This window comes from Hypomesus transpacificus, unplaced genomic scaffold (genome assembly GCF_021917145.1).
Source record: "Hypomesus transpacificus isolate Combined female unplaced genomic scaffold, fHypTra1 scaffold_51, whole genome shotgun sequence".
In the NCBI taxonomy this organism is placed as follows: Eukaryota; Metazoa; Chordata; class Actinopteri; order Osmeriformes; family Osmeridae; genus Hypomesus; species Hypomesus transpacificus.
The window spans coordinates 548,090-560,988 of record NW_025814024.1 but is presented as its reverse complement, the minus strand read 5'-3'; the positions used below and the strand labels follow the sequence as shown (position 1 = coordinate 560,988).

The window sequence follows — 12,899 nt, the reverse complement described above, 5'->3', positions numbered from 1 at the left end:
CTTCCAGTTGCCCTACAAAAAATCCACTTGTCTCGGACAAGCAGACAAGCCTTACTGTAATGTCGAGCCCTGAATTGTTTTGTGTATTGTATAAACATTTCATTTATAGTTAATGTTTGTTAGCAATTACATCCAATTAATTTATATTATCAATGTTCAATGACTTGCAAGTTCAATTATCTCCAGCTTCTTGGAATTTGTATAAGATCTTCTAGAAGATGATGGTGCAGCTACAGATTCATTGCGAGGCATATTTACATTTAAACTTTACTTTTAACATGAGGGAATGTGAATACAAAGTGACTGCTAGGTTCAGTCTGCAGTATTTATACAGAGAAATGTAAATTAAACATTATCGAAGAGTTGAGGCGTAAACGTGGCTCACAAACTTATTTTGATCTCTATAGCCAAAACTAGCTAATTTCACGGCAGCCTGGAAATGGCAGAGCGAGGGAAACAACGTCTGTATTAATTGGTTCCACCTTTATTTTCACGGGCGGTGTAATTCTCCCTTTCACGCACATGGCTAAAATTCTAATGCGGTTTTGTGAAATCGATTGAATAGGGTTATAAGAGAGTTATAACCCCTAAAGTCTTTCTGTTTTGTTCAAAAAATGGGCTATAATACGCTTCGAAATATATGTCGCACAGCCACTAAAAAAACTGTAAAATCGGGGTACAAGCCGCGGATTTATTTCCGAAAAATACGGTAAATTCTTAGTACTTATGTATGTTATGCCAGGTTGCTTGCGTTGTCTTGTCCCAAGAATTTCAGTGCCCAGTCTGACCTTGTGTTCTGTGCACCTGACAACAACAAAAATAAACTTGAAACTTAAGTTAGGGATTTAAACGTAGGCCTATTATCAATCTGCAGATTGGAGACAGAGTTTAACAGATAAATCCTAGAAATAAAATGACCAGATCAGGGGTAGTAGCAAGTTGCGTGTCGATTTCATGCAAATAAAAATATTTTTTATCGTGTCCAGCTTGTCAGCCATGAAGTAGGCAAGCAAATAGCAATTGATTGGCCACGTTGACTGATTTAACACAGTTAACCACCAGAAGCATGCAGGAAATGTCTGACTTGATGGAACTGTTTTCAACTCCTCCCCTGACTGCAAGCGACAACTCTCGCAGATTTTTTTTACATTTTTGGCTGAAGTCAGAAGGAGCTGTATCCTGAAAAGGTCCAGAATCTTCCAAGGGGGATTTCTCTGCTAGAGCATTCTAGGTTTATCAACATTCAGATACTCGTATCTTCAACTATGTAGGGCAGATTATCTGTGTACATACAAGCTTGAGTCTCTGTGAGGTCAAGAGGTCATACAGCGAGGCCCCCCTCTGAGCAGAATATAGACATGGAATGCACACAGTCCAGACAGTTAGGAGACAGTAAGACAAAACATACACAAAAAGGGCTTATGTGTTTAACGACCACTCCACCTGTCTTGTATGTTCTACTGCAGTGGTTCTCAAACAATGGTACGCGTACCACTGGTGGTACGTGTGCCCCCTTCTAGTGGTACGCGGAGGAATCTTAGAAACATTTAAATACCAAATATATACCAAATATATAACAAAAATAAATGTTGGCCCGCGCAACTACCTGACGCTTCTCGGGTAGTGGCTCATGCAAACATCCACGATAATTACAGTGCGAACTGTGTAGCTCAATAGGGCAGGGCTTCAGACTGCGACCAAATGGTTGCATTTTGCGACCAGTTTTGAGACGGTGCAAGCATTGTTTACAAGCACAAAGATGGGCAAGTGATAGAGGAGAGATGTGTTTGGACAATGTGTGTGGTGCCAGATAGTGGTGGATTCTAACTGTCTCTACCTCTGCTGTGTGTCTGGTTTTGTTGTCGCGCTAAGTGGGAACGCACACACACACGTTTCTTGTGTAAACACATACTGCAGCAGTAGCATTTTGCACCATATGTCCCACTACACTTATTTTTTTATATACCTCCAGTAGAAAATATATACCAACTCACACAACACTTTTACCGCCTCCCCCTTTCACAACCTTCCTCCACCTCACACTCACTAGTACTCCATCATCAGTAACCATGGCAACATCAGATAGACACTGTTAGGCTCGGAGCCAGGCAACTGGTTGACTGACAGCCAAATGTATAAAGGATGAGGTTTTCTGTTTTTTTACAACTACACTACACCACACCACCCACCCACTCCCTATATTTGCCATATGGCAAGGTTATAATCGTAAACAAAAACAAACGAAATAACGAAAACTAGGTGGTAAAAAACAATAGCGTTAACTGAAATAAAAAATAAAAGCAAGGCATTACAAAAAAACGATAACTAATTAAAATAAAATACAATTATAGAGTAAATGTCCTTAGTTTTCGTCTTTGTCTTTCATAAAACAAATATCTTTTACAGTTTACATTTCCGACTGGGAACCCAGAAATGACGACATTCCAGTCTGGCATAGTCAATGCTCCTTGCCTGGCATCTTGGCGGTACCGAAAGTCGGATGAAAGCGGCAGAGTCCTTATTGGGATTACTTTGAATATGACTGTGTGTCAGATAAAAGCAAGTGCCTTGCAGTGGAAGGTGGTGAAATATGTGGACAATTTACTAAAAAAGAAAATCCCAAAAATTTGAAAGTACATTTGAGAAGCGCGCAGAAGGAGGCTAACCTAGCTTACCTTGATAAGGTAAAGGACTAACCCTAACCCCGGTACAGGGCTAGGCAGCATGACGGATACAATCGTAGGACAGAGAACACTACAGCAATGCTTTCACCGGAGAACCGATGGCTGCTGGTTAGTAAATATGCAGGACCACAAACGGGAGGAAGCGTTGGTTATTGATACTGGGATGTCTACACAATTGTGCACAATGCTTTTTCTGACCTTGACAAATAACCCATAGACTATTATAAAAGACTAAAACCAACACTAAAATGAATTACAATTGAACTGAAACTAAGCATATAAAAAAAATCTAAACTAAACTAGATAACCTGCTTTAAAAACTAATTAAAACTAAACTGTATTTGAAAACAAAAAGTCAAAACGAAAAAGACAAAAAAATTAATGGTGGGCATAGATAATTTTTTAAAATCTAGATTAATCTCACTGTAATCTTGGTATCAAACTAGATTAAAATGGCTCATTTGTATTCCACCGAAGGCATTCAGAATATGTGTGCTACACAAATAATTACTAAAAGTAAGTCTTTGAGAACGGGTTTCTCAAGCCAGGTGAGCGAGGAGATTAGTTAGCTTGGCTGATAGAGCTGTGCTGTGTTGAGACTGGAAGAACTCCTACAGTAAACTAATTCCGCATAGTACAAGGTACAAACAACCTTAGTCTTGTCGAGGTTTCCAGCTTCTTAATAATACATATTCCTTGAAGCAAACCCTGCGGCTTCATAGCTGCATCCATGTTAGCACGTCAAGTTTGATGTGGTAATTTCATACAAAAGGCATACACACGTTTGGAGACTCGTTCTCGCCCCCTACAGTGCAATTCGGCTAGGTATACATCCGTGCTAAAATATCAATGTGAAAATCATCATAGTTTGCGTAGTATAGACCCAGCTCCCAACCCAATTTTGAGAATAGATACGGCAATATTTCTTTTATCGGCGATAAGAGTCTCAACGCCGATAACGGCCCACCACTAATAAAAACGAATACAAAATGCAAAACTATAAGAACTTTGCCATATGGTTTCTCCCTTTTTGTCTGTCCCTCCCTCTCTATCTCCCGCAATCTCCCAAACTATCATTGTGAGCTTGTCATGAGGAAAATTGTAGACTGCCGACATTCCTGTGAGTCCTTGGGCTTGAACTCCCGTGCCATGCCAAGCCGTGTCCTGTAGGTTGGCCCTTAGTCCTCCCTCAGCCAGACAGTGGTTGGTTTAGCCAAGTTGCAGGGTGCTTGTCATTTGCCCTCCCCCTGCGGTCTCCAATAATGTGTCCCCCATTTACTGTAAGACTTTGGGAGTAGGGGATGCTGGTGAGACCAAGCTAGTGGCCAACTAGTAGTCCTCAGAGTGTGTGATTTCTGTCAGAGGGACAGCACATTGCCTTCCGTCTGAGTGTCACATTTCAGTGTTTCCCCTACCATTGTTTTGGAGGGGGGGCTATATATTCTATGTGCGAGATGAAGCTGTTTTCACATATACAAGCAATTCGCTTCTTGTTCGTCACCTCAGGTGTTCAATTCATTTGCGAGAAATGTTTTTCGCAACGTTGCTGTTGTGTAATGAAAGCTTTTAATAATGATCAAACATTTTTCCTTTAAAGAACGGAATATTTTACTCTCCAATTTGAATCAATTTTACAAAAAAGAAGAATTTCAAGTTAAACAATTTGTTAGACAATGGCAGGTTCTAGCAACTGCACTTGACTTCATAGAATCACTACTAAAACTGACGAGAGAACATTCACACGTCACTTCCTGCACTTCAAAATAAAAGCATCCCCTTTCACATTATACAATTTCATTTTAACATCAAATTTCCATAACATAACCCATAACTTCAAATAATTAATTAAGGTACTATTAAACTAATCTTCAATTAATAATAATTCACAACAGTAGCCCTTGTTATTTACACCTGATCGCTGGTCTATGTGTACACTAGATCCACTGTCAGCAATTAAATTTGCAGATTCGCTCCTCGCGAGGGGCTCCATGTGGTGCTGGCAGTGGTGGACTCTGTGTGGGGTTTGCATGATAAAGTCCCTTCTAGGGTGGCCTACCTATGGGAAAAAAATGATGCAGGGCCTTTAGGGTGCCCTACCACAGGAGAAAACCTGGTGCTGTGGCCTCTGGGTGCCCTTTCAGTGGATAATACATGAAGCAGTGCCTCCTGGGTGCCCTACCAGTGGAGAAAACATGAAGCTGTGGCCTCTGGGTGCCTTACCAGTGGGAAAACATGATGCGGTGCCTTCTAGGCTGCCCTACCTGTGGAGAATACATTCAACTTATTTAAACATAACAAAATGAGTCTCAGGTATTATATTACATGAAGCTTTTTTTTTGCATGCAAATTATTGCAAAAACAATTGGTTCGCACGGAAGAAAAGGAAAAGTGATGAGTAGCTCTAATGAGGGGCCTGTGCCCCAGTAAAGATTTATTCTTTATCTTTATTGCTCGTCCACATGCCCTAATAAACGCATAGAATAGGGTTTGCTTCTCTTGATAGGCTACTTGTTCGCACTGCCAGGCATCTCACACAGCCTTGTGGGGCCAGTCACGTGACATCCATTGAAAATGAATGGGACCGCCCCCCCTGAAAAATCCAAGGGGAAACTGCATTTATAGACATATTAATAGTTACCTCTCTCTCCTTCTCTCTCAGCAGGCCTTCCCACCCCTTCCTAATGAAGCTGAAATTGCACACACCAAAAAACTATTCCGACGCAAGAGGAACGATCGACGGTAAGGGTTCTCACACACACACACAATTTTTTTAACCCTGTTCTTCAGTCAGTTCGCCCATCTTGTTGACACTTCTCTGTAGTTTAAGATGCGTGATAACAGGAAGCCAGGGACCAGGCGTACATTCAAGAGAGAAAAAACTCCAACAAAACCCAACCTGAGTTGCATGTGTGTGTGTAATGTTAGCAATGTCACCCTCAATCTCATGTGGATGAGTGCACACCATGTTTCCTGATTGCAGCGCCCTTCCTCAATTAAATCCAGTTTAATCTGACTTTAATCTGAAAAAAAATTCAGGACATGATGTCATCGGAAAGGTTCTCCCCGGTTGCTAAGAAACCAGCAAGAACCAAAATATTTAGGTGTCTTGACTGAAAGTAGGAAAGTTGAGCCAGAGTTAAAAAAAGCAACACATATTCTCTTTCATCTTCTTTTAAAAGCAAAGGCTTCGATTTATTTGGATATTTTGTGTGTGTGTGTATAAATTGACAGAAAGAGTAGGAGCTAAACTCCTTTTTGATGCCAGACCTAAGAGTACAATAAAGACAAGGGATTGATTGTGTGTGTTTGTCTCAACCATCTATAATGCATTGCTGCAGCAATCTGCTAAGGCCATGGGCCACGTTTTTGGCAGGGCTGGGTTGTTCCTGTGTTGACAAACTACTGATGTGCTCACGCTCTACTGCACTGGGGGCCCTGCTCTGGGACCCTGGTTCTTTCCTCCATGGAGCTGTGGTACACGGGGCTGGTGATTGTATCTTTAAGCTTTGTCTTAGTATTGGGATTGTTCTCTTTTTTTGAACGACTGTCCCATTTGAACGCCTCAGTGGTTAACCGTGAAGTTGGTGGTCAGATTTCATACGATGATGTGATTGATGACATTGTGCAGCAAGGAAGGCCAGAAGGATTGCACTGTAACCCTTGAAGTGTGATGCTAAGGAGTGGAATGTAAATAGTTCTTGAGACAAAGTTAAGTTGTACTATTTGTTTATTTTGTATATTTTATTTTGATTATTTAATACGTGTAACATGTTTTACAATATATCATTTTAATTGAAAGCAAACTTGAGTATATTATTTTGTCTACGTCTGTTTTAGAGTTTTAAGATTAAGTCAGTTAGCTTTCTCACTTAATTTACCTGACAAAGCTGAACCCCCAATAACATTTTGAAAAATTAAGTAATTCTTGTGTATATCAATCTGATATCATGGGGGTATAATCTGTCCGGAGTATACATTACATTTACGCATTTAGCAGACGCTTTTATCCAAAGCGACTTCCAAGAGAGAGCTTTACAAAAGAGCATAGGTCACTGATCATAACAACGAGGTAGTCCCAAACATTGCAAGCAGCCAAAACATGAAGCATACATTGTGAAAAATCAAAGGGTGCCAAAGGGAACCCATAAGAGCATGCAGTTATAAAAGTTACAAATTAAAACAACATGAACCACAAATATAGTATATGTGGTGGCCAAGCAGGTCAGATGACCCAGAAGAAACTTTCGACATCTAGTGACTGCGGTTTACCTGGCTTTCTTTGCAGCAGCTTATAGTCTCGCTAAATAGAGAATCAGTGACATGACTAGCCTGTCAGCTTTGGCTGGATTTGAACCTCTGACGTTGACAGGACACCAATTTATCCTAGTGAGCTATTCTCAGTGCTGGAAATCATATTTTAGTGACTGCGTAAAAATATAAGGAATTTTTCCTGTGGCAAGCGGTTGTCAGACTTGTCCCAAGTTTAAACAGCTGTAATTCAGTCCTATTTTGATATGTCAATGTGATTGTGGTCTGAAGATAATCTGTGTTAGAGTTGGTGAATATTTGATACATTTTGTAGCAGGGGTAGGACAATAACGTTTTATTAGTTAATTCAAAATGGCGGCATCAATTTGGCTGTTATCACAAGTTAACATGTGTCAGACATGGCATCGCCCCCCTAGAGGTTAGAGGACACATATCTGTAAAGCACAATAAATCTGACTCTTCTTAAGTATAGATCCCCTGAGATTGAAACATTATCATTACCATTATGATTATACTGTTAGACAGCTACTGTGGCATACCTGGCATCACTAAACAGATAAACAAGTATCATGACATGCGTGATGACTGTGGCTGGATTCAAACCTATGACCTTGCACTTCAGAGTCAACGTCTGAACCCATCTTATCCCAGTGAGCTATTCTCAGTGCTAGGAATTACTGTGTTCAGTTACTGTATAAAAAAAAGTAAGCCGTTTTTCCTGTGGGAAGCGTTGTCAGATTTGAGCCAAGTATAAAAAGCTGTAATTCAGTCATATTTTGACAAATCAAGGTGATTGTAATCTGAAAATGATTTCATTACTTGTCCATGAAAATAGGAGCAACGGCGAACGAGGAGTTCAAAAAAGTATGTTTTTATGAAAATTCCAAATGGCCGACGCCCAAAATGGTGGAAACAGGACAATGTGATATATTTCAACTTGGTATGCCACGTATAATCAGAAGAGACCAATCTTGTGATTTATGACAAATCTGTTAAGAAGTTATGATGCAAGAAATCCGATGCACTGGCTAGATGTAGATTCACTATATCTACAAAGCACAATAAATCGGACTCTTCATGAGTATAAATCCCCTGAGAATTAAACATTATCGTGGCCATTATCGTGGAGACTTTGGCTGGATTCAAACCTACAACCTCGCACTTCAACGGAGCCCGTCTTATCCCAGTGAGCCATTGTCAGCGCTGGGAATTGCTGTGTACAGTTACTGAATACAAAAAGGAAGCCGTTTCTCCTGTGGCACGCATGGTCAGATTTGGCCCAAGTTTAAACAGCTGTAATTCAGTCATATTTTTACATGGCAAGGTGATTGTGGTCTGAAGATAATCTGTGCCAAATCTGGTGAATATTGGATACATTGTGTGTAGGAGTAAGGAAAAAAGTTTTATTCATTCATTCAAAATGGCGGCCTAATCAATTCGTCTGGTATCACGCGTTAACATGCATCAGACGCCAAACAAATCAACAGTTATTGGTCAAAACACAATCCTACCTATTGTAATGCCCCCTAGAGGTCAAATGACACTACCTGTCTCAAACCTCTTAATAAGAGGGCCTTGAGTCCATACACCAAGTTTGGAGTCAATGCATCAAAGCTTGGCTAAGATATTACCTCACTTCCCTTTTTCCGGATCAGTTGCTCAATTTGATTGGCTGTAACTAACAAACGGTTGCAGAAATCAAAACGCCATGTGATGTCTTTTGTGAGGCTTGGTCTGAAGATAAATGGTGCCAAATTTTTGCCTATTGCAGCGCCACCTAGAGGTGAAATGGCATGACCTATTTTGGACCTCTTTAGAACAGTGTCCCTAGTCCCTATACCAAATTTGGTGTCAATGCAGTAAAGAGGTGCTAAGATATGACCTCACTTCTTTTATGGTGGCTTGGTTGACGACTTTGATTGGCTGATGACTTTGATTGGCTGTTCCAGTCAAAAAGTGTAGAAAATCCAAAAAACATGTGATGTCTTTTGTGAGGCTTGATCTGAAGATAAATGGTGCAAAATTTTTGCTGATTGCAGCGCCACCTAGAGGTGAAATGGCATGACCTATTTTGGACCTCTTTAGAACAGTGTCCCTAGTCCCTATACCAAATTTGGCGTCAATGCAGTAAAGAGGTGCTGAGATATGACCTCACTTCTTTTATGGTGGCTTTGTTGACGACTTTGTTTGGCTGTTCCTATGGAGTTAGATTAGTTTCATAATTCAAACAAACAAACGCAACACGATTCAAACAAATTTAACACGATCCAAACAAACGTAACACGATTCATACAAACATAACACGATTCAAACAAACAAACGTAACACGATTCAAACAAACGTAACACGATTCACAAATGTATTTCGTGATTCACAATTGTAACGCGATTCACAAATAAATGACCCTATTACATTCGTTTGCAACCTGACAAACACAAGTTACAAATCCCTGCATTCGTTGGTGTGAATCCTTGCATTCGTTCGTGTGGATTTTTGGAACTTTCCTGACGCGCTTTGATCCACAAATGCATTTTTTCTAAAAGATATCCTCAGCAGCCTATCAGATCGTCTCTTCCAATTTTAGCCAATCATATGAACGTGTCTATGTGGACTTCAACAACCTGCCATAATGACGGACATCGTCTCCTTCAGATAATGAGCAATGTCGTCTGGTAGCATGTAGGTAAAATATTGCTTGTTAATCTTATTAAACCGATGATCATACCTGATTAAATATTGTTGAGAATGGCAGGATTCATGTTTAGTCATTTTCCGTGTTTCCTAGGCTAACGCAGAGCCCGTCTACCCATATTAGACATTCTCCGGTGATTGGCTAAAATTGGAAGAGACGATCTGAGGCTGCTGAGGATATCTTTTAGAAAAAATGCATTTGTGGATCAAAGCGCGTCAGGAAAGTTCCAAAAATCCACACGAACGAATGCACGAGCTTCTTTGCTCTTCAGAGGTTGCACAGAGCACATTCCCAAATCTATACGTGTTCTTCCAGGGGCCCACAGCGCGACCTCTTGACCTCACGAAGACACAAGCTTCATGTATACAGAAAATCTGCATATCACCCTTTAAGAGTGTGCTCCTGATCTCAGCTTGTTACCTGTATAGAATACCTAGGCTGACCCCCTCTCAATCTTTCTGATTGAGAGGGGGTCAAATACTTATGTCTCATAAAAATGCAATTCATAACTTTTTTTATTTTTTATTCTGTCTCTCACTGTTCAAATAAACCCACCATGAAAATGATAGTCAGATATTTTCTTTGTCAGTGGGCAAACATACAAAATCAGCAGGGGTTCTTCACTGTACATGTGCCTGTGGTCATGAATATTCAGACCTGGGTGGAAGGCAACATAAAGGAGGTGACAACTGTGTTTTTAAAGTCTCAAGTCAAGACTACCCGCGGTAGAGTCTGGAGGGTTTAAGCAGTAACCACAAAGAAAGCTTGAGCAAATGTGCAGATTTGTTGAAAAACATGCAAAAAGGAAAAAACTGACAAGCAAACTCATACATATCTCGTCTTTGACTCACACTCACAGACATAGCCCAGTCCAACTCATAATGAAGTGTTTTAGCTGATGTAGGGTACGGTCAAAACAAATAAAGATGAGAGATAGCAGGAGAGGCGGAAGCACAAATGTTTTGAATTTAGCTGACATATTCAACCTGAAATGAGGCTTGAATTACAGGAATGTGCGTGTGTCTTACTGGGAACATGTATTTTTCATTCTCTCAAAACATTTCAAAATTAAATTCTGCACTGCAGAGGGATAACAGCCCAATCCATCCGTCCGCCTCAGTGACTGATTTGAATTTCCTGCCTTTTCCACAAACATCTTTCTATCACGGCAACCCAAATGTTGTCTGTACAAACATGGCATTGTTATAAATACACACAGATGTTGTCCCATCTGTCAAATCATTTTCTCTCTTCATGCATCAAGACAGCCTTGGTAATGATGTGTGTCCTTACGGTATAATTTTTTTTGTGATTTTCTAGATATATTGCAGTGTTGGTGCAATTTATTGGTTGGTGCCAACATGTAATTTATACTTTTGCATACGTACTTGCTACATGCTTCGATAGCCAAACAACTGTCCTTGTGCAAGTAACTGTCATTATTGCATTTTGTAGCTTGTCAATCAATTTCTTATTTTCTGTTAGTTACTGTGCATCCATTTAGCAATGAAAGTGTTGTACCAACCCTTTCCATTTTGAGTTAATGTAATGTCGTTTCCCATTTGGGGGAGCATGTCTTTGTATTGGGGGGAGGTGAGCAAGTCATCCTATTTGGGGGGAGTGTTTAAACACAGAAACCATTCCATTCCCTCCTCTTTGTGTACTTGGTTTCATAAATGGATAGTTTGTCTTTTATATAGGCATGCCATAGAAAATTCATGAAGGATCCATTCAATTGCTTTTGAAAGCAAAGGAGCAAAAATCCCAATTTAAAGTGGGTGGCCAGCATACAGACCGCAGGGGACCGCAGTGCCCTTCCCGACCATCTGAGGGCACCTCAAACCTATGAGACTTTAAAAAAAGGACTAAATACTTTTATATTGAGCAGATCTTATGAGTTTTAATTATCAAATTGTATTTTATATTGATGTTTTACCTTGTTTTATAATATTTACTGAAACACTATTAGATTTGTTTTCAAATGAAAAGTGCGTTAAAAATAGCATTTATTATTATTATAGTGTGGTTGTCGTGAGGGATGTGGTAAAGGAGAGGGCTAGTTGTGTGAGACTATGGAGGACCAAACCTGCCATATTTAGAAATGAATGAATTAATAAATACATGACCACAGCCATGCATTTAGACAGAAAAACATGAATTAATGTATTAATGAATGCACAATTGTCAATCAATACTTACTTATAATTAAAATGTATTTATGTATTCATTCATTTATTCATTCATTCATTCATTGTTCCCAATATGATAATGACAGGAGGCCAGTAGGCGTGGAAACTGACGTCCAGACATTACAATCAATCCAGAGCCATAGATTCAATTCAGCTAACGCCTGGGAGACGCTGGCTGTGAAGCGCCCTGAGGCGCCACGAAGCACCACAATAAGCTACGAATGGCACGATGCTGTTCAAACAAGACGCGCATATCTCCACGCCGGTCACCAGGGGCCTCATGTATAAATGTGCAGACCGTCCCCAAAGTCTTGTCTGGCTCTGTAACATGTCAAATTCTAACTGAAAAGTGCCGAAACTCAACAACATTACAAGATAAAGTTTCCACTACTACGTTTATGACGTCGACTATTCCAAAAACATAAAAATAAAAGTTTGATCATTAATGTGGATGATCACATCAAAATGCCTAAACCTAAAACGGGAAATACTATATAGCCTTCGATTCTGTTTAATCCGCCACCACTTAATAACTTCTATTAAACTTTAGGGTGTCAAACGAACGAAATAATCACTCAGCAAATGCATGTCACGCTATAGGTGCCATGCTGTTACAATGCTCCACCACTCGTTTCTCTTTTAAAGTTTAACATCGGACCATTTCTTCTTAATTTCTGCCATGGTCCGGTTCTCTGAACCCACAGCATTTATGGCCCTATAATAATACAGTAGCGAACCGTGACTCTTAAACCTTGGCCCTCTGACCTAAATTACTCGTCGGGAAAAAACACAAGATACAGACCATTATCTGCTTCTTTGCTCTTCAGAGGTTGCACAGAGCACATTCCCAAATCTATATGTGTTCTTCCAGGGGCCCACAGCGCGACCTCTTGACCTCACGAAGACACAAGCTTCATGTATACAGAAAATCTGCATATCACCCTTAAAGAGTGTGCTCCTGATCTCAGCTTGTTACCTGTATAGAATACCTAGGCTGACCCCCTAGGCTGAGGCTGACTACATTGTGTTGTGTTGGTCATTAGGCACTATTTGAGCTAGCCCTTG

At 40.2% G+C, this 12,899-nt stretch overlaps 1 protein-coding gene across 4 annotated transcripts in view; it reads left to right on the top strand.

Annotated features, from left to right (window-relative positions):
- ctif (CBP80/20-dependent translation initiation factor) overlaps positions 1-12,899 on the top strand; it is a 152,706-nt gene that overhangs the window by 95,867 nt on the left and 43,940 nt on the right. For 3 of the 4 annotated variants that reach the window (XM_047017237.1, XM_047017235.1, XM_047017238.1), the window contains one exon: positions 5,344-5,423. In XM_047017237.1, the coding sequence (XP_046873193.1) occupies positions 5,344-5,423 (80 nt within the window). The remainder of the gene's footprint in view (positions 1-5,343; positions 5,424-12,899) is intronic. The other variant, XM_047017236.1, reaches the window with a different exon arrangement.